General features: G+C 42.4%; 2 protein-coding genes across 2 annotated transcripts in view; both read right to left on the bottom strand.

Moving 5' to 3' along the window:
• The window catches only part of ZFP69B (ZFP69 zinc finger protein B), a 12136-nt gene extending 8947 nt beyond the window's left edge, over window positions 1-3189 (bottom strand). Inside the window, exon 1 of the mRNA XM_028484447.2 lies at window positions 2823-3189. Coding sequence (XP_028340248.1) covers window positions 2823-2949 — 127 coding nt within the window. The 5' untranslated portion in view covers window positions 2950-3189. The remainder of the gene's footprint in view (window positions 1-2822) is intronic.
• An 18076-nt stretch (window positions 3190-21265) lies between these two features.
• SMAP2 (small ArfGAP2) overlaps window positions 21266-23294 on the bottom strand; it is a 49986-nt gene continuing 47957 nt past the window's right edge. The window contains exon 10 of the mRNA XM_007119851.3: window positions 21266-22602. Within this exon, the coding sequence (XP_007119913.1) occupies window positions 22477-22602 (126 nt within the window). The 3' untranslated portion in view covers window positions 21266-22476. The remainder of the gene's footprint in view (window positions 22603-23294) is intronic.

Below are 23294 nucleotides of genomic sequence, written 5' to 3' on the forward strand. Positions count from 1 at the left end.
GGCTCCGGACGCACAGGCTCAGCGGCCATGGCTCACGGGCCCAGCCGCTCCGCGGCGTGTGGGATCTTCCCGGACCAGGGCGCGAACCCGTGTCCCCTGCATCGGCAGGTGGACTCTCAAACACTGCGCCACCAGGGAAGCCCTTCCCTTAAGTTTTTATCATGAATATTGAACACCCATATATCTAACACATTAAATGATCGTTAACATTTGCCATATTTGTTTCACCTATCTATATTTTTTTCTGAACCATTTCAAAGTTGCAGAAATCATGATACTTCCTCCCTAAATACTTCAAAGAATCTTCTCCTGCATAACCATGATACCAATTATCACACTTCAGAGAGTTAACAATAATTCCATAGGATCATCTAAATATTCAGTCCATATTCAGATTTCCTCAACTGTTCCCAAACTGTCTTTTTTCCTAGAGTTTTTCCAATTAAGGCTCACACATTTTAAGTGGTTATTATTCAAAGCCTCTCTTACTCTAGACAGTACTTGCCTTTCTTTCATGACACTGGCATCGACTTACTGTATCCTCATGGTGGGGTTTCTCTTATTTCTCCATCCCCTGTATTTTCTTTAAACCAGAAGTTCAGCCTTTAGATTAATTTGGATCAGGTTAAACATTTTAGGCAGGGATTCTTCATGGGTGATACCATGGGCTTTATATTACATCACCCAGAAGGCACAAAATGTCAGGCTATCCCATCACTGGGACACTTGGTTAAGATAGTGATCACTAGGACCTCCCTGGTGGCGCAGTGGTTAAGAATCCATCTGCCAATGCAGGGGACACAGGTTCGAGCCCTGGTCCGGGAATATCCCACATGCTGCAGAGCAACTAAGCCAGTGCGCCACAACTACTGAGCCTGTGCTCTAGAGCCCGCAAGCCACAACTACTGAAGCCCGCACGCCTAGAGCCCGTGCTCGGCAACAAGAGAAGCCACTGCAATGAGAAGCCCGCGCACCGCAACCAAGAGTAGCCCCGCTCGCCACAACTAGAGAAAGCCCGCACGCAGCAACGAAGACCCAACGCAGCCAAATATAAATACAATTATAAAAAAACAAAAGATAGTGACCACTAGATCTTGTCATTGAAAAAGTATGTCCTTTCCCTGGCATTTAGCAAGTGATTTGTGGGGGCCACACCTTGACACCATGTGAATATCCTATTCCCTACCAACCTTCCAATTACTTCATTTACAGTAAAATATTCTATCATTCTTTCTACATTTATTATTGGCAGGTATTCTCTGAAAAGGATGTAAAAAGCAGGTAAATGCACCCTTCATTCCCATAAAAATCTATTTTCATAGTAAGAAATCAGTGTATTAATCACTTCCAATGTGGCAGATGAGTTTTCTCCCCCCCTCTTTCTCTGTTATATTTCTTTATTTTGGGGGGGGGGAGGGGTTTCCTAAATTCTTTTTCTTTTTTAAAAAATTTTTATTGGAGTATAGTTGCTTTACAATGTTGTGTTAGTTTCTGCTGTACAGCAAAGTGAATCAGTTATACATATACATATATCCACTCTTTTTTAGAGTCCCTTCCTATTTAGGTCACCACAGAGCACTGAGTAGAGTTCCCTGTGCTATACAGAGTAGGTTCTCATTAATTTTCCATTTTATAAATAGTAGTGTATATATGTCAATCCCAATCTCCCAATTCATTCCATCCCCTCTTTCCCCCTTGGTAACCATAAGTTTATTTTCTACAACTGTGACTCTCTTTCTCTATTTTAAGTGTCATCATGAATGTGTGGAATTTTACTTACTTAAGGTGTTACAATCAATCTGGCCACTTAGGGCTTCCCTGGTGGTGCAGTGGTTAAGAATCCGCCTGCCAATGCAGGGGAAATGGGTTCGAGCCCTGGTCCAGGAAGATCCCACATGCCGCAGAGCAGCTAAGCCCGTGCATCACAACTACTGAGCCTGCACTCTAGAGCCCACGAGCCACAACTACTGAAGCCCATGCTCTGCAACAGGAGAAGCCACCGCAATGAGAAGTCCGCGCACTGCAATGAAGAGTGGCCCCCATTCGCTACAACTAGAGAAAGCCTGCGCCCAGCAACGAAGACCCAAAGCAGCCAAAAATAAAATAAATAAAATAATAAATAAATAAAAGGCCCTTTAAAAAAAAATCTGGACACTTAAACTGTCCCCAATTTGAACCGGGCTTCTGCATCCTTCTGGTAGACGTTCATTGGTCTTTGAGCTCTTCCTTGCTATTCTAGCATAAGATACTCCAGTCTCACCTGGTACTTTCCCTGCTGCCTTCTACTTCTGACCTACCCACCCAATACCTGGACAGGTCATTCGTTTGATTCACATTTCCTCACTGTAAAATAAGGAAAATCAGGCAAGTCCTCCCAGCCCCACGTACCCATGGGGAAGATAAAAAGAACATACACAGCCATGACACTGAAATATTAGTTTTAGTCTGAACTAACCACTACTGCTTGGGAAAACCCCAAGCCAGGAGCAATAATCAAGAACTCCAGGGCTTCCCTGGTGGCGCAGTGGTTGAGAGTCCGCCTGCCGATGCAGGGGACACGGGTTCGTGCCCCGGTCCGGAAAGATCCCACATGCTGCGGAGCGTTTGGGCCCGTGAGCCATGGCCGCTGAGCCTGCGCGTCGGAGCCTGCGCCCCCCAACGGGGGAGGCCACAACAGTGAGAGGCCCGCGTACCGCAAAAAAAAAAAAAACAAACTCCAGGGACCTTTTACCTAAGCAGATGCTTCTGCTCAGGTGCCCACTTTCCTTCCCACCCTAGACGATGCTGCTCTGCCTCCCTCCCACCCAGCAGTCTATTCTCACCTTCTCCTTCAAACATCTTAGTCACGTCCTCCCACAGGGGCGCCCCCTCCGCGGCCTTCTTTGGATGGTGCAACTTCACCCAGGTGCTGGCCTCGACGGGCAGGGTGATTAGTAGTCTCTGAAGCATGATAACTTCAGCGCTCCTTTCTGGCGAACTGTAGCTCAGCTCACAGGGCAGAGAGTCCTGTCTGGGCTTGTCCACTTCTGATGAGGAAACTGCCGGGAGGCTTCACAGTTGCACAGGTGTCCTCCACTCTCAGGAACCCAGCGAACATACAGCACCAAAATCCGGAGTCTGGACCCTTTTACTCCCTAGGCTCTCAAGGAGCACCTCCCATCCTTGCGCTCATCTGTCTCCTCAGCAGGCAGCGGGAGACTCCAGGTGTTCTTTCTAAATCGCCAAGTCTACAGGCCCCTAGCCATGCTGGTTAGAAAACATCAGAGTCAGCAAAAGGGTCCGGAAAGTTCAATCACATGGTCAGAATTCTAGAACTTGCACCAATCACTGAACATTGTTTACAAAAGATACCTGGAGACCGTGGATGTACACAGTCCATATGGTCCAAAACACTCTGCTGGGGTCATGAAGCATAAAGGGATAAAAAAAACCCAATTCTTTGTTTTAGACAGCACTAGGTTTCAAGTAGTCTGAGATTTGGAATCAAAAAGGATCTGGCTTCGAATCCCAGCTCCTTCCCTTGCCGGCTGAGGCAAATCCCGTAACCCCGCTAATCCAGTTTCCTCCTCCCGAAATGGAGAGGATAAACCTTTTCTCCAGGGCTGAACCGCCCGGCCCTGCCCTCGCAGCCTTTGTCTGAGCCCGACTCTGGGGCGCGGGGCACACTGCGCGCCACGGGCGACGGCGGGCGGGGCCGAGGCGGCGCTACCCGGCTTGTCCCCTCCCCAGACCCGGGGGAGCCCTGACTCACCCCTCTCACCAGCTCTGGCCGCACGCCCTAGCCCTCCCGCCGCGACGGACCGGTCTCCGCGCAGCGCCAAGATGCACCACGTAGCGCAGCCCGGCCGGTGCGCCTGCGCGGCAGCAGCCTCCGCGCGCGGTTCCCGGCGTCCTGCGGGGCAGCCTGCCAGCTCGCCGGCTCCTCCCGGGATGCGCCCCGGGATACTGTTCCATCACTCTCCGTTTGCACGCAGCTCGGGACCCGAACCCAGGGTGAAGCAGCCTGCTCCTGCGGAAGGAAACAAAGCCTGTGTTCCCATCCCCGCCGAGACTACTGAATAGAACCGGCTCCCCTCTGCCAGGCATAAACGTGTGAATGTTTCCGCCGGGAGATTTGAAACCCTTGACAAAGGGAAACATCTGTATCTCTTTTTTGTCGAAACAACATTGGTGTAAAAGAATCCATACTTTCACTTAATATGTACGTGGAAAAGACTGAAAGTGGAATGGAATCCAACGTTTCATTAAAAGAATACCACGGTCAGGTAGTTGTTTGTCCTAGTATTCAATAAGTTCTTACGTTAATTGCTTTCCTTATATTCCTAAAATGCCACAAAATACGAAATAACTGTTACCTGTAATCTCACCAAGCAGAGTAACCATTGCTAACATTTGGTGCACAGACACCTACACACACACAATTTTTTAATGCATTTTTATGTATTTTCTGCAAAAATGATTATACTGTAATGCTGTTTTATTTTCTACATCAGTAGCCTAGAAAAATAACAATTCAGAAAATAGAATAAAACTATGTGATTGCTGAACTTCCCTGGTGGTCCAGTGGTTAAGACTCTGCGCTTGGACTGCAGGGGGCGCGAGTTCCGTCCCTGGTCAGGGAAGTTCCGCTAGCCATGCGGTGCGGCCAAAGACAAAAAACCACAACAAAACAAAAAAACTATGTGATTGCTAGCTATTATGAACTGAATGTCTGTGTCTCCCCACCCAGCTCTCCAAATTTATATGTTGAAGCTCTAACCCCCAGTGTAGCTATATTTGGAGTAAGAAAGTACAGATCTTGGACTTCCCTGGTGTCGCAGTGGTTAAGAATCCGCCTGCCAATGCAGGGGACACGGGTTGGAGCCCTGGTCCGGGAGTATCCCACATGCCGCGGAGCAACAAAGCCCTTGCGGCCGAGAGCCACAACTACCGAAGCCCACGCGCCTAGAGTCCCTGCTCCGCAACAAAGAGTAGCCCCCGCTCTCTGCAACTAGAGAAAGCCCCTGAGCAGCAACGAAGACCCAACGCAGCCAAAAAAAAAAAAAAAAAAAAAAAATGTACAGACCTTCCTGGGCTTATGATGGGGTTACATCCAGATAAGCCCATGATAAATTGAAAATACAGTAAGTCAGAAATGCATTTAATACACCTAACCTACCAAACATCATAGCTTAGCCTAGCCTACCTTAAACGTGCTCAGAACCCTTACATTACCCTACAGTTGGGCAATATCATCTAACGCAAAGCCTATTTTATAATAAAGTATTGAATATCTCATGTAATTTACTGAATACTGTACTGAAAGTGAAAAACAGAATGGCTGTATGGGTGCAGAATGGTTGTAAGTACATTGGTTGTTTATCCTTATGACTGTGACTGACTGGGAGCTGAGGCTCACTGCCACTGCCCAGTATCATGAGAGGGTATTATACCAAATATTGCTAGCCCAGGAAAAGATTAAAATTCAAATTATGGTTTCTACTGAATACATATCACTTTCACACAACCGTAAAGTTGAAAGATTATAAGTTGGGGACTGTCTGTAATTAAGATTAAATGAGGTCATAAGGGTGGGGCCCTGATCCTATAGGGTTAGTGTCTTATTAAGAAGAGACATCAGAGGGCTTAATCTCTCTCTGAAGGCAGATACTGAGGAAAGGTAATATGAGGATTTAGCAAGAAGTCACCATATACAGACAGGAAGAGAGCCCTCATCAGAAACTGATCCTGCCAAATCCTGATCTGGGACTTCTAGCTTTCGGAACTGTGTAAAAATAAATTTCCATTGTTTAAACCACCCAGTCTATGATATTTTGTTATAGCAGCCCAAGCAGACTAACACACCAGCATATAGTATTTACAGAGTATGAAGCTTTGTTCTAAGTGCATTACATATTTTTAAAATTAATTTATTTATTTATTTTGGGGGCTGTGTTGGGTCTAAGTTGCTGCATGTGGGCTTTCTCTAGTTGCAGCAAGCGGGGCCTACTCTTTGTTGTGGTGCCCGGGCTTCTCACTGCAATGACTTCTCTGTTGCGGAACATGGGCTCTAGGCACATGGGCTCAGTAGTTGTGGCTCACAGGCTCTAGAGCACAGGCTCAGTAGTTGTGATGCACGGGCTTAGTTGCTCCGTGGTATGTGGGATCTTCCCAGACCAGGGCTTGAACCCATGTCCCCTGTGTTGGCAGGCAGATTCTTAACCACTGCGCCACCAGGGAAGTCCCACATTACATATTTTAACCAATGTAGTCCTCATAATAACCCCTTGAGGTAAATGCTATTATTATTCCCACTTTGCAGATAAGAAAACTGAGGTTTGGAGAAGTTAAGTAACTTGCCCTGCCTCATACAGATTGCAAGTGGTGAATCCAGGCAGTCTGTGCTTCTGTCTACTACTCAACAAAAAAAACAGCATAAAATATAGTAAAAAATTAATGGTAGAGTCTAGGTAGTGGTACATGGATGCTCACTGTAAAACTCTTTCAACTTGCCTGTATGTTTGAATATTTCCATAATAAAATATTGGAAAAATATTGCTAAGAATGAACAACAAGCGTTATGCAGGACATTATAAATAAAACCACAAAAGTTACTGATTTAAATGGAGAGAATAATGATGTACACCATGTTCATGGATTGGAACATAACATTCTAAATATGTCACTTTTCCTCCTTTAATGCTCCACAATCAAAATCTCAGCTTTTCCTTTTATTAAATTAAATGATTCTAAAGTTTACCTGGAATGGTAAGTATTCCAGAATGGCCAGTAAAATTTTCCAACAATAATGATGTCAGACTTGACCTACCAATATAATTGGTATAAATTGTTTTACCAATATAATATAAGGTACAATAATCAAAATAAGATAAAGCTAGTGCCAAAATATACTCATAAATTAATGAAATGAAATTGGGACCCCCAAAACAGACTTGGTAATTTACTTAAATTTAAAATATTATAAAAGTGGCATTACAAATCAGTGGAGTGATGATGAATTATTCAATAAGTGTCATTAGGACAACTAGTTAGCCATTTAGGGAACTGTATTAGTCTGCTTGGGCTGCTACAACTAAATACCATAGACTGGATAGCTTAAACAGCAGAATTTTTCTTTTTACAGTTCTGGAGGCTGGGGAGTCCAAGATCAAGGTGCCGGCAAGGTAGATTACATTCTGAGGTCTCTTCTCTTGACTTGTAGGTAGCTGCCATCTTGCTGTGTGTGAGACCTCATGTGAGGTCTCACATGACCTCTTCTTGTATGCATATACTAAGAGAGAGTGAGCTCTTTGGTGTTTTTTCTTATAAAGACACAAATCCTTTACTTAAGACCTCATTTAACCTAAGATCTTATCTCCAAGTACAGTCATATTGGGGTTTCAAACTGAATTTGAATTGGGCAGGGACACAAACATTCAGTCCACAACAGAACAAATCAAGTGGGTTTCTACTGTGCATGTTACACATCATATAATTTCTGGAAAGTTAAGTTTTGTTTTAAAGTAAACTACTAAATTGTTCAAAGAAAGGTGATTCTATGCATAGTTTTGTGATTAAGTCTCTTTTATTTGCAAGGAACAAGTTCACCAGAATTGCTTTCTAAGTTAAAAGGATGATGATGATGGTGATGATTATTGAAAGGATTCTGGAGTGTCGTTGGGTCATCATAGCCATATAATTATGATACTGGTGTGAGAAATGACAAACAAACCAATAGAACAGACTAGGGAATCGAAAAATAAATTCTAGGATATGTGAGAATTTATTAAATGACAAAGATGGTAGCTCAATTCAGAAGGAAATGGGTGAATTGTTTAATAAGTGAAGCCTATGGAATTTTAGTACTTATCAATCTGGAAGAAAATAAAAACAGATCCCTATCTTAAACCATATTCAGAAATATTCCAGTTGTATTAAACTCTTACATGTAATAACAGAACAAAAATCTTGCAAGAAAATCCAAAAGAGTACATATACAAATAGCACAGTAGTTACCAGGGGCTGGGGAGAGAAGAAAATGGGAGTTGTTCAATTGCTATAAGGTTTCAGTTCTGCAAGATAAGTTCTAGAGATCCACTGTACAACATTGTGCCTATAGTTAATGATACTGTATCGCACACTTAGAAATTGTTGAGAGTAGATCTCATGTTATGTGTTCTCATCACACACACAAAAATAAAAAGGATCAAGGAAACTTTTGGAGGTGAAAATAGATTCTATATAGATTCTGCTTTCTAAATTGTGGTGATGGCTTCATGGGTCCATGCACATGTCCAGTACGTATACAATCTATTAGTGGGAGAAACGCTTTTAACAAAAAGTCTGAAAACTTGATCAACATACTTGACTAGATAAAAATTAAAAACTTTTGTAGGCAAAAGATCACTTAAACAAAGTCAATATACAGATGACACATCTGAAAAAAATATTTGTAATGCAGATAGACAAAAATATGTATTTGACTCTAAAATATCATTTATTTTAAATACACCATTATTTATGTACTACTAATAAAGAAAAATTTCAATTAAATTAATACACAGTTTTTTACAGTGTAGAATTTTATTTTATACTTAATGAAGGAGCTCTTTCAGGCAGACTATCTAGGCATGGATTTTTGTTACATCTCATGCTACTCTGTCTCTGTGCCTTCTTATGTACATCATAATTTTTTCATTGTAATGCCAAACCACTCTGTAACTTTTACGACATTTAACATAGTAATTAAACTCAACAGTTCCAGTACCAACAATGCACATAACTTAACCAATGCTTGGGCACTAACAGTCAATAACAACAATACCTCAACTACTGATTTCAAGTCAACTTCATCCCTGTAAAAAAAGTGGAGGTGGGGGGGAGAAAAAAATAACCCAGTGAGAAAATGGGCAAAGAACATGATGATTAGACAATTTACAAAAGAGAAATCCAAATAGTCAACAAGCATATGAAAAGATAGCCAAACATGCAAATGAAAAGTAATAATGAGACATCACTTTACACCCAAACTGGGCAAAAATAAGAACTATAACAGCTATTGCAAGTGGGAATGCAGGGAGAGATTACTTCCATACGTTGATTATAGAAGTGGACACCTGTCTTTCTGGAAAGTAATCTGGAAACATCTCTTAAAATAAAAAATATATACTCTTTTTACAAATCATTCCTACTTTGAGAATCTATCCCTTGGAAAAAATAGCGTTGTTACAAAGGACAACTGTACAAGAATGGCTATTACAGAACTGGTTTTACTGGCAGAAAATAGGAAAGTAAATGCCCACCAGTATGGAAACTGCTGAATAAATAATGATTGGCCCACACCAAGAACTTTAAAAAGGCCTTATAAACGAATCAATTGGAGCTATACCATCACTTGGTGGGATTTCCATGAGATATTTTTAAGTGAGAAAGTATTAAATTAAATCATGTGAATTTCTTGATATTTGATCAGTTTTGACATACAAAAAGGCAATATATGATTCAGACTAATAATTATCCCCAAAATATGTATATTTGTGTGTATATATACAGGTATATGTGTGTATGTAAATATACTAATTATTATATGCATACTTACGTTGGTGCAGAGTGTCTGAATGTAGAGAAAAATACATGCTACACTGTTAACATGCACAAATTAAACAAAAGGAATATGACATGATCTTAAAGCAGATCATTGTAACGCTGTACTTGAACTGGGGATTTATGCCAAATGATGCTGGCTGCATTATTTTGAAGCTCTCAACTCCCTTTATTTCAATAAATATATTGAAAAAGAGAACAGATTTTTCTACTGTAAATAGGAAAGCATTACATGCCACAAAATAAATAAAAATACTGAATCCAAGAAATTAAAATTTTAAACAAAACAATGAAAAGAAGAAATAATAAGTCAATTTACAAAAGTACATATCTGAAAATAAGTTTCTCAATGCAAAGAATGGAATTGTTTATCAATTTAAAAGTAGGGAGAGGGCTTCCCTGGTGGCGCAGTGGTTGCGCGTCCGCCTGCCGATGCAGGGGAACTGGGTTCGCGCCCCGGTCTGGGAGGATCCCACGTGCCGCGGAGCGGCTGGGCCCGTGAGCCATGGCCGCTGAGCCTGCGCGTCCGGAGCCTGTGCTCCGCAACGGGAGAGGCCACAACAGAGGGAGGCCCGCATACCACAAAAAAAAAATAAATAAAAGTAGGGAGAGATATTTGGATTGATGTCACTTACCGAAAAAAAAAAAAAAAGATGGGCTGCTACATTAATGTTTCCATTTTTCAGATTTGATATGAGCCATCACTGGACATCCTAATTCACTTGCATGCATGGTATACAAGGACAAGATAACTGCATTTCTGATGGAGTTAGAAACTAACCAAAATTATGAGAAATTTTTGTTTAATAATTATTTCAATAGGACATCTAATACAATATCTAGAATTTGATCTTCAAAATGTGTCAAGTTGTTTGATTAAAGATCAGAGATACTGGGGAGATGGCTCCTTATCTGTTCATCTCTGCCACCAGATTCAGAAAATCCCTACGAAGACATTTTAGCAAACCTTTCAAGTGTCTCTTCATAATCTTCAAAATATAGTCCCAGAGAGTAGTTCAGATGAGTTAATCAGCATATCGTGTAAACAAAAGGAACCCAACTCACCATTTTATTTTATTTTTATAGGTAAAAGAACTTTTTTTTAATTAAAAAAAATATTTATTTATTTTTGGCCGTGCTGCACAGCTTGTGGGATCTTAATTCCCCCACCAGGGATTGAGCCCGGGTCCATGGCAGTGAAAGTGCTGAGTCCCAACCACTGGACCACCAGGGAAGTCCCCCAACTCACCATTTTAAAGAGGTCCACCCCACGGCTCCAGTTACACAACATTGTTATTCAGTGCATTTGATCTTTCAAATGGAAAACTGGTTTAAACCTTGCCTTGGAGGACTGCATTTAGATTGTTCAAAGGATAAATCTATCTGGAGCCAGTGCCAGTTAGGAACATGCTCTTACAAATGGGATCCAGAAAGATGAAGTCATTTTAGCATCTTGAAGAGATGCTGCTCTTCAGTGGTTTCATTCAGAACCAATGAGCTTCTGAATGAAACAGAACGTGTTTGAAATCAATGCTCATCTCTTCATGGATCTGAGAAAACGGGAGAATTCAGTGACCCTCTCTTATAGGACTGATAATCTTAACAGCTTTGTGAGGTATTTACCTTAAACTTTCATGCCCATGTTCTCCCTGTGCATAATCGGTAAATTTTATTCAAATCACCACTACTGTTCACATTTCTATTACAATTTTCAGCCTTATCCTTTAGAAATACCATTTTCACCACTGATTCATGATAGGGTCAAAAGGAAATTAACAGTATGATTAGTGACAGAGTGAGGCCCAATTTCAATTTACAATTATATAACCTTCTACATGTTTTCCATCACGAATGATTGTCAACTTCCAGCAGGAGGAACTGTGCTGGCACTCAGAATCATCTATACTATCCATGCTTCCAAGCACTTATGATGGTAAGTTTAATTACAGTAGCCGACGCTGTTTGTGTCCTGTGCATACTCTTCAGACTTCCCAGTGTGCTTCAGCGATGCCAGCTGCCAGCATCTGCATCTCTGCGGCTGGGCAAGGAATTAACACTGATAACCCTCCCACTACACCCACCACCGGGGCTCAACCAATGACTCTTGCCGGTTGGTTTGTCAATACCCAGTCTGCTCACCACTAGGTGGAATGATTCTGAAATTTGTATCATGCAATTTCCCAGAGTTTCAGTGTGATTAAGCTCCAGTCTCCTACAGAGATAACTAGCTTAATAGTGTATCCTTTACTGGCTATCTTCCTTTCCCTGTCTCATTTCCCCCACCTCCTACTGGTATTTCCCAAATAAACTACTTGTGCCCAACCCTTTGTCAGGATGTGTTTCTGAGAGAACCCAAATCAGTCACTGAATGTGTGAACAATGATCCTACAAGTCATGCAGTCCTTGTAAGGTGAGTGCCTTACCAGCCTACACTACTCTAATCCCAAGCAATAATATCCTTGAAATTCCATATTTAATGTACCAATTATATTTCTTCTAATACACATTAAAAATAAATACATAGAAAATTCATCAAGCTATACATGTATAATTTGTATACTTTCCTATATGTAGGATATACTTCAATTAAACAGTTAAAAAGATAAATATGTAACAATTAAAATTGTCTTTCACATAGAGAACAGACTTGTGGTTGTCAAGGGGGAGGGCGGTGGGGGAGGGATGGACTGGGAGTTTGGGATTAGTAGATGCAAACTATAACTTATAGAATGGAGGAAAAACAAGGTCTTACTGTATAGCACAGGGAACTATATTCAACTATATTTATATTCATAAACCATAATGGAAAAGAGTATAAAAAGGAATATATATATTTGTATAACTGGGTCACTTTTCTGTGCAGCAAAAATGAACACAACAGTTTAAATCAACTATACTTCAATAAAAAATAAAAATAAAAAATAAAATTGTCTTTCAGAGTCACAGTCACCCCTGGTTCTGAGCTTCTGCTTCCAGTGAATTCATTCAGTTTATAAATCATCTTGCCACTCCACTTAAAAAATCCAGAATTTTGCTGGAGTCCTTTCTCCTCAAAGGAACAACATTCACTAACACATGAGAGTTAACAGATGGCTATTCTTTCTTCTCTTGTCCTCTCTGGAACAATCCTCTGGGGTCCATTGGTTTCATAAGGGGGTGGGCACTCAAAGCTAATGCCCCTTCTCCATCCTGGGAGACAATGGGAGAGAATAAAGCCATCTTCTTCTTGCTTTCCTTAAACTCCCACAATATTCATAAACCAGACTGAACAGTCTTATGAAAACTTTTATGGGAGAGTCAGGGAAATTCAGAATTACAATCGTAATGAACTTGAACTCTCTTAGAAAGAAAGTACTTGACACTTTGGACTTCACAAGGACTGTAGTCACAACCCTCGTCCCACAGGTGTTCTTTCCTTGAGGCTCTCAGTCCATAACTCTCTTCCCTGGGAAACCTGTACCCCTTTCCAAAAGAAGGGTCCCATCCTCTGGCCTTTCTGCCTTCTTAGCCCTTGTCTTGTGGTCTTAAGTTCTAGTTAAAGGGAACAGAAGGAACACACGTATTTAGCTCCACTCCCTCACAAAATCCCATCATAACTGCAGAAAAAAAGGATTTAAAACCAAAAGCATAAATCCAGAAGACAAGAAATGGATGAATGATGATAGCTTTATGAGTTCTTAAAAGGCTGAATCCTAAGTGAGCAGTGGGGAAAGCCAAGAAGCAACCTGATTTACATTACAGAATCCCCCAAAGCAAACAAATTGGTTGCCTGGGGTACTTCTGGAAATGGGGAGTGAAAGCAATGTTAAACATAGAATATTGGTTGCAAATCTGTTAGAAGCAGTTAGATTTCCAGCATCTCTACAGTACTCCACAGTCAGGTGACTGTCCTTTATCTCTCTGTGGGAGACTGGAGGAGTAGTTTAAGGAGAAGATAAAACAGAGGGGTCTCTGAACTGAAGAACACCAGGCACAGTTGAGGACAGGGTACTATGCTGGAAATGGAGGAGGGAATGGGGCAAGGATACATGAAAATTTGCACACTGAACTTGAGACTCCCAATCTTCTTCCCAGAATGCTTCCACACAGGTCTATACTCCCTGGGTAGCAAATTTGAAAACACTTCTCCAGTGACTCCAATCGCCTGAGGAGAAAAAGATCTAAAGATACTGACATGGAAGGTTCTCCAAAGATATGGCCCAGGCAGACCACTACCCAGTTCATTATGGGCAGCTCTGGTCCCATGGCACCTAGGGTCTCATGATCTGGGATTCAATCCCCACTAAGGCCAGGTGGGGAAATAGTTACTTGCCAAAGAGGGCATAGCTTCGAAAACCATAATTGCCTTCTTGGTGATTCTTTAATTGGGGCTTATAAGAGTGTCCAAACAGTATCCTGATCTGCTACTGATCTACTGAATCATGCGGGCTAAGGGAAGAAGTGCCTGTAGCCTGAACAAGAGAAACATTTGTCACTCTGGACTCCACTTGAAGTAGGCAGTTTTTCAGGTCACCTCCAAAATCCGTTGGGTCAACACACCCAACTATGGTATATTTGCTTTACAAATCCAAAGGGACTCATCAAGTGCAGTATTTCTTTTTTAATACAGAGGGTAGCAAGTTCAGCAACTTGTTCTTTCCTTTAAAAGGGTCAGCCCGGGGACTTCCCTGGTGGTCCAGTGGTTAAGACTCCACGCTCCCAATGCAGGGGCCACGAGTTTGATCACTGGTCACGGTGTGGCCAAAAAATTAAAAATATAAAAGAATCAGCCCAACATGCCTCAAATAATTCATTGATGTGGCAGGACTCCTTGTAGATTAGATTACATGATAGATTGCTTATTACATCCTGCTTAAAACAATAATAATCATTTATTATCTCTCACAGTTCCCGTAAGTCAGAAATACAGACAGGGCACAGTGCAGACAGCTTGTCTTTGTGCCATTATGGTGGGAGCCTAACTGAAAGACTCAAAGGCAAAGAGCTGGAATCATCTGAAGGTTATTTACTGCCACATAGGCCTGGCCAGGGCTGTTGGCCAGAAACCCACATATGACTTCTCTATGTGGCCTGGGCTTTCTCAAAATCTGTTGCCTTGGTATGAAGGGCAAGAGTCCCGAGACAGAAAGAGAGAGCCAGGAAGAAGCCATATGTATTGCCCTTTTATAACCTAGCCTGAGAAGCCACACAGTATCATATCTGCTGCATTCTATTGGTTGAGGCAGTTATAAAAGACTACTTGTGTTCAAAGGGAGAGAAAATAGACCCCACCTTTCAGTGGAAGAATGCCAGTGTGGGATGGGGTATGTGTTGGTGGGAGCCATCTTGGAAAATACAATCTACTGTGGTGAGAGAGCCAAAGCCTCTACAGATTGAACTATTGCATAGATCTAAGAGGTGGCATATTCCTCCGATGGGGTGGTAAACTCACACTGCTGTTCTACCAAGGGAAAGCAAATTCCTTCTGATATTTTTGTTTATCAGGATAAATTCCCTCTCCAAAATTACAATGTTAATAGACATATATCATGTGTCAAACACTATCCTGATTAGATTCAATAAGGAAATAACTTCTGGAAAAGCACCTGTAATGAGTATCACCCAGTTTGGAGGTATTAACCTGAAGAAGTTAATGGTAATTTACTGTCATTCTCCCAAACCCATCCATCTTTTGCACCAGCTAGACTGAAGTTAAATGGACATGTGGTCTCTTAAATCTCCCAGAGATGTAATACTGCTACTGATTTATTATTTTGATAGGGAAGAGCTCCAGGAGCTTCCTCTTCTCCACTCTTTTCTCAACAGTCCTTACTTCACTTGGTCAGCAAGCCAATGTGAGAATTCTTTCAGTTGCTAAGGGCATCTTTTCCAACTAGACACTCAGAAATGGGGAAACTACTACAGGAGGGGTTTAAGGTTCCATTGGGCCTATGGTGAGACTGACTTAGGTCAAAACTCTATCATTACCTGATCTCTATATGCTTCCACTCTGACAAGTGGCCAACATTATGGGTACTCAGGACATAGTGATAGCTAACAGCTAGTGTCCAACTGTTGCCAAAGTGTTTGTGTAGTTTCCCTAGTGTATTGACCCAGGTAAAATGGTAACGGGTCCCTTTGGGGAAAGCCAGAAGTAAGATAAACATTATACACTTATGGGGCTTTTATAAGCTCCCTCCTCAAGGATACCTGGCCTCTCCATTTTTCCATAGGCTCTAGGTCTTTGAACTAGCTCAGGTCTAGCAATAGAATACAGGGCTATATTTTTATCTTGATGACATCTGTCTCCAAACCTGGAGAAATTTTGGCTATGCAGATCAAGCAGGGCTTTATTGAGCTGCTACTTATCTGGGTCCCTATCCTCAATTAATCACCTCCAGAGATCTTGGTATCCATTCTGATTACCATAAATTGCAGGTGGGCCACTGTTAAAGGCTACTATTGGAAACGTCCCACTGAAGATAGGGAGTACACTTTAGCATTCTTGGCCTCTAGAGAACACCTGCTAAGTCATGTTTTAAGGATTCTAGAACTTCTATAAGAAAGTATGTCTCAAGCCCTTGGGTAAAGGGAATGCCTTCAGGGTTCTGCCAGGGACAGGTTGGGAAAAGGGACGACATATTTGGTAATTCATTCCAGAATTCCTTGAGTTTTGGAATCTTTTCTCTACATTATACAAAGGAATTTCTGTCTTCCCAGCTTTTAGAATTGGCCAATATAATGTTTAACTTTATCTATCTAAATATGCCTGGATGCTGCATCCAGGACATTAAATCTAAGATCTGTGGTAGGTGCATGCATGCCAATACATACCACCTGACCCTAAATTACATCTTGGTCTTCTTGATCGAACACTCAATATTTTCATATGGATTCCTCATATTTTTGCCAATGACTGTGTAAGTCCCTTCCTCCAGGTATTATTTGCTCCCTGATGTGATATGATGTACTCCAGATAAACTATGAGATATTCTTGTCAAAATATTTAATGTGAATCTAGACCTACTTTCTAGTTTCCAGGTAGATGAAAAATGTAGAACTTTCTACGAATTGGCTTCAAAAAGTCAATGTCATGGGGAAAAAAGGTAGAGACATTGTTCCAAATGAAAAGAAATTGAATAGACATAATAACCAAATGCAATGCATAAACCTAAATTGGATCTTGGTTAAAAAAAAAAAGAACAGAAGACATTCTTGGGATAACTGGCAAAAATTAAAAATGGACAGAATTTTAGGTGGTATTGAATTATTGTTCATCTTCATTGGTATGAAAATGGTATTGTGTTATATAGAAGAATATATCACTCAGAAAATGCATGCTCAAATATGGTATGAAAATGGTATGGTGGTTATATAGAAGAATATATCACTCTTAGAAGATGCATGCTCAAATATTTAATGGTGAAGTATCACTATGTCTGCAATATACTTTCTTTTTTTTTTTTTTGGGTACGCAGGCCTCTCACTGTTGTGGCCTCTCCCGTTGCGGAGCACAGGCTCTGGACGCGCAGGCTCAGCGGCCATGGCTCACGGGCCCAGCCGCTCCGCAGCATGCGGGATCCTCCAGGACCGGGGCACGAACCCATGTCCCCTGCATCGGCAGGTGGACTCTCAACCACTGCGCCACCAGGGAAGCCCAACATACTTTCAAATGACACAGTGAAAAATGTTTTCAACATTAAGTTTGTGAGATTTCTCTACATGTTTGTATATAACTCTGGTTTGGCAATTTCCATTGCTGTTTAGTATTCTATTACATAAATATACTACAATTTCTTTACCCATTTTTCTGCTGATGGACATCTGGATTGTCTCTGGTTTGGCGATATCATGAATAATGATGAACATGCTTACGCTTGTCTTTAATGCTCATGTACATGCATTTCTATTTGGTGTATACCTAGGAGTAGAATTACTGAATTATGGGTATATCTATGTAGCAACATTAGTAGATAATACTAAACCATTTTCCAAAGTAGTTGTATCAATTTACTCTCCTACCAGTTGTGTGTTCCCATTGCTCCACATATTTGCCACCACTTGGATTATCTTTTTTCATTTTAGCCATTCTGGTAGGTGTTTAGTGATGTCTCATTGTGGTTTTTATTTGTATTTCCTCAATTACTAATGAGATTGGGCATCTCTTCATATGTTTGTTAGTCATTTGGGTAGCCTCTTGAAGTGCTTAGTCAGGTCTACATTGTCTGTTTTTCCATTAGCTTGCCTGTCTTTTTCTCGTTTTGCAGTTCTTCATATATTCTGAATACAAGCCCTTTATCATGTGTTTCAAATATTTTCCCTTTCTCTGTGGTAAGCCTTTCTACTCTGTTAATGGAATATTTTGATAAACAGTTCCTAAATTTAATCTAATCAAAGTATACAGATGGCAAACAAACAATTGAAAAGATATTCAACACTACGTATTAGGTGACTGCAAATTAAAACAGCAGTGAGGTACCACTACACACCTATTAGAATGGCCTCAATCCAAAAACACTGACAACACCAAATGCTAGCAAGGATGTGGAGCAATAGGAACTCTCATTCATCACTGGTAGGAATGCAAAATGGTTCAGCCACTCTGGAAGACACTTGGCAATTTCTTACAAAACTAAATATATTCTTATCATATGATCATGCTCCTTGGTAATAACTCAAATGGATTGGAAATTTATGTCTACACAAAAACCTGCACACAGATATTTATAGCAACTTTATTTATAATTGCCAAAACTTGGAAGCAACCAAGATGTCCTTCAGTAAGTGAATAGATAAAATAAACTGTGGCACATTCAGGCTCTGAAATACTATTCAGCACTAAAAAGAAATGACCTAACAAGCCATGAAGAGACAAAAATGCATATTACTAAGTAAAAGAAGTCAATCTGAGGGCTTCCCTGGTGGCGCAGTGGTTGAGAGTCCGCCTGCCGATGCAGGGGACACGGGTTCGTGCCCCGGTCCGGCAGGATCCCTCATGCCGCAGAGCGGCTGGGCCCATGAGCCATGGCCGCTAAGCCTGCACGTCTGGAGCCTGTGCTCCACAACGGGAGAGGCCACAGCAGTGAGAGGCCCGCATACCGCAAACACACACACACACACACACACAAGAAGTCAATCTGAAAAGGCTACAAACTGTATGATTCCAGCTCTATGACATTTTGGAAAAGGCAAAACTATGGAGACATTAAAAAAAAATCATTAGTTTCCAGGAGTTATGTGGGAGCAAGGTATGGATACGCAGAGCACAGAGGGCTTTCAAGACAGTGAAACTATTCTGTATTATACTATAATGGTGAATACATGTCATTGTACTTTTGTCAAAACCCATAGAATATACCAAAATACACCAAAATGAACCATAATGTAAATTATGATAATGATCTGTTGGTGTAGGTTCATTGTTTGTAACAAATGTACAGCTCTGGTGCAGGATGTCAAATGTGGAGGAGGCTAGGTGGGGGACAGGGGTATATGGGAACTCTCTGTACTTTCTGCTCAATTTCGTTGTGAACCTAAAACTGCTCTAAAAAATATAGTCTATTAATTGTTTTAAATAGTTTTACCACAGGACTTTTTGGAGCCATTACTCTTTGTTTTTGTTTTGTTTTGGTGGTGTTTCTTTCTTTCTTTTTTTTTTTTTGCTGCACTGCACAGCTTGCAGGATCTTAGTTCCCCGACCACGGATATACCCAGGACAACCAGGTGCAGTGAAAGCACCGAGTCCTAACCACTGGGCTGCCAGGGAATTCCTCCCTTTTTTTGTTTTTGGATATTATATTCTAGATATATCGGTACAAGAAGTGATACAACATTCAGTCTTTCCCACTTGTTTTAGCGTTTTGTGCTACACCTGTTAGCATCCCATGTGCCTCATAAGCTGTTCATGAAACGCTCCTCCGAGCGGCTCCAGTCTCCCCACCTCCACCACCATGGCCCTCATTCAGCTCTTGCCCTTCTCTGGTCCCCTAGACCTGGTCTTGTTCTCTCAAACACACTGTTGTCAGCAATGCAAGAGTGAGCCGCCTGAAACTCACATCTGACCATGTCACTCCTCTGTTTACAACACTTCAGGCTAAACTCCTTCCTAGGGTGAAGGAAGCCCCCCAAGATCTGGCCCAAACCCACTTGAGTCTCACCTCTCACCACACCTTGACTCACATCAGATCTTAGAAACAGAACGGCTTGTGCTACCTGGAATGTTCTGTGCTCTTGCAGGTTTCTGTCTCTTCCTTCACATGGTACTGTCTGGACGACTCTTCTCCTCACCCCCACCTCACCCACTGGTTAACTCCTCCCTGGCCCCCAGGACTCAGCTCAAATGCCTCTGACCTTAGGAAGGCATCCCTGACCTTCCTAGCTCCCATAAAACATGTAAAAGAGATTCTAAGTCTGTTGCCCCATGATTCTGTAAGCTTCTTGAGAGCAGGGACTATGTCAGATTCATTTTTTTCTTATCTCTTCTTCCCAAATTCTAAAAGCTGATGGGCCCCAAGGCTCAGTCCTCTTCTCTTTATGCTCTCTCCTTAGGTGATTTCATCTGGTCTCATGGCTTTACATACCATCCACACCCTGATGACTCCCAAATAAATACCTCCACCGAACGATTTCCAACGCAGATGCCTACCTTTGCTCTCATTTTTTTCCAGATCTCCACACGACTGGCTCCTTATTCAGGTCTCAGTTCCAATGTAACCTCCTTCTGACTGTTCCATCCAAACGGTCCCATACCCACCCTCTCCTCTAAACTTGTCATACCTTGTATTATTACTACCTGAAATTAAATAATTTATTTACTTGTTTATTGTCCATCTCTCCTACCACACTACCCCATGAGATCAGGGAGTTTTGATTCATTGCTTCATTCCAGAGCCTAAGACAGTGCTCGGCACATTGTAAGCACTTATTAAATATTTGTTGAATGAATTAATACCTAACATAGGCCTGGCACGTAATATTTGCTAACATTTGAGTGCAAAGTGCCCTGTGTGCTAAATGCACCACAGGAATTGCTTCATTTTACTTTAAGTATTACCATGAGTCCCATTTTACACTAAGACCCAGGGGCTGAGCAGCTTGCCCAGGTCACAGAGTAAGAAGGGATATGAACACTGGCAGCCTGATCCAGAGCTGACTTTCTTAGCCACTGCGCTATCCTCTCACTTACACCTGGACGTATTCAAAAGGTGTACTCAAAGGAAGTGGGGGTGTGGGCTCAGCTTTTTATTGGCTGCGGGTTGCGGGGGGTGCTTCTAGTTCTGATGTTCTGGGACTCCAGCAGGTACAGAAATCTAGAGTTCCCTCCTTCACAACTCTAGACACCCCTGGAGAAAGGCCCCCTTTCTGACTGCCTGGGCCTGGGCCTGGCCCCTGGGTATGTTCTGTACAAAGTTTTTTGTTTTTTAATGGAAACACAGTTGATTTACAATGTTGTGCTAATCTCTGCTGTATAGCAAAGTGACTCAGTTATATACATATATACATTCTTTTTTTATATTCTTTTCCATTATGGTTTAGCCCAGGAGATTGGATATAGTTCCCTGTGCAGTAGGACCTTGTTGTTTATCCATCCTAAATGTAATAGTTTTTAAAAACAAGGAAAGTGAGGGAACTGCCCCTGGAAAGCAGAAAACCTGCGTGGAACTCACCCTCCTCCAAGAGTGACACAGTGAGAGCAAGCGAGCGGTCCTTCCCTGCAATATTTATTAAGGAATTTACACATACACAGGAGAAAGGCAACCAGGAGTTGTGGTTCCCAAAGATGAAATCCTTTAAGCAAAGTTTTCTTGTTTTAATTTTCAAGTGGGGTGAACGATGACTGAGAGGAAAGCTGCCCAGGCGCTCCGCCTCATACACCTGGACAGGTGGGGACACAGAGCAGCCTGGACACACCGGCAGGAGACAGCGACTGGCAGGGCGGAGAGGGGAAAGGAGGAAGGGAGTTACCAATGAGATTGTACCTTTTTTTAACTAAAGAAAAACTGGCAACAGTTTTAGGCTGTTGATAAATTAACTCCTCTCTGTTGCAAACCTAAAACTAAAAAAACAAAAAAAAAATACCCAGAGCAGATGGGGAGGGAGTGGGAGGCGGAATACACACACACACATACACACACACACACACACACACACAAGCAGTACACATGTTAAGCTCTGCATTCCCACAGGAGGGGTTGGTCCTCCAGCCACAAAGTCAGATCCTACTGAAGGCAGGATGGAGGCAGGGAAACCGGTGTGTGTTTTTGTGGGGAACTTTCGTAGAGTCTTTGGTGCTAATAAAGGCTGGCCGAAGCAGCAAGTCCTGAAGCCTCAGATCCAGAAAGCAATTCAGGGCAAAGTAGAGTCATATTTTTGCTTGTCCTCGTAGGAGGGCGTTTGCCTCACGCCAGGGCTAGGGCCAACCTGCTCTAAGACCCAAGGAATATTTAATTTGATTTCATTACTTTCTTCATTCCCATAAATCAGGGGAGCATGATGCCTCTGTTTTCACCCCAAATTTAAACATATGGAAATAGCTTATCAGACCTTTCTGAGTCTGATAGGAGGTTTCACCTGGTGGGAAAGGTGCTCAAAGGTGGGCACATTGATCCTGCAGTCTAAGTGTTTTCTGCCAACAGTTGCTAAGGTGCTGGTGCCAGGAGAGGACCAGGGCTGAGGCTGGGGAGGGAGTCAGGAGAGCTGGGGGACAGGCACGACAGAAAACAACAGAGAGGTCCGCGTGTTTGGGACGTGGCTGGGCTGGGCAGAATGCCAAGTCCCAAGTGACGGACTGAGCAGTTTCTAAACCAAACAGAGAGAGGTAGGAAAGGGGATGGGGGTGGGGGAGCAGTTGGGGAAAGAGGAAACACGGGGAGAGAGGCGGCTGAGGAGAGTGGTAGTCATCCAGGTGTGTTGTTTTTATTTCCACATCTGAGGGCTGAGAGTCTGATTTGCTGCCTGTCCGTTCCCGCCGTTCATGGACTGTCCATAGCTCAGCATGCCGTTGGCGCCACAGAAGTTCATCCCAGCCATCTGCTGGGTCATCTGAAAGGGAGAGAGGAGACTCTCAGACCAGGCTGTGGGCCTGTGGCCAATTAGAGCAACAGGCAGGGAAGGAGTCCTTCCGCCTGCGGGAGGGGAGAGTGAGACAAAGGGGAGCTCTGTCGTGGTACATAACTGCCCTGAAGACTCTCGGATCATTCGGAGGATACCAGACCAGGAAGATGAAGGACTTTCCAGAAGGGAGATGTTGTCTGAGACTAGTGCTCAGGAAGGGGAAGGGGGAATCCTGGAGCGAGTCAACATAAAAGCGGCATGGGAGGTTAGTCTCTGTTTCTTTTCCAAACTCTCATCCTGAAAAGAAGGGGCCTGTTGTGAACTGGCCGTGGCCAACCCTGAGAGTATAAAGAGAAGCCTCCACGCTGGCGCTACTGTCTTATCTCCAGCAGAGTCATTACTGACAGTGTCAGGGAAAGTGCTCGAGCAGAGAGAAGAAGAAGAAGAAAAGGAAACTGGACCGTTCAGAATGAACAAAGGAAGGCAAAAAAAAAAAAAAAAGACCAACATGTCTTCAGGACTTCAGTGTATGAGAAGGGAAATTGCTGGGAGAAAAGAGTCGGTGGCATCAGGCCTGGGTGGGGTTGGGGCCTCTTTATGAATTCAATTGAAAGCCTGGCCTCTGGCAGTGAACAGAAGAAGCTATTTCTCAAGGAAAAATGCCTTAAATTTCCCAAGCC

This window comes from Physeter macrocephalus, chromosome 3 (assembly GCF_002837175.3).
Source record: "Physeter macrocephalus isolate SW-GA chromosome 3, ASM283717v5, whole genome shotgun sequence".
Lineage (NCBI taxonomy): Eukaryota > Metazoa > Chordata > Mammalia > Artiodactyla > Physeteridae > Physeter > Physeter macrocephalus.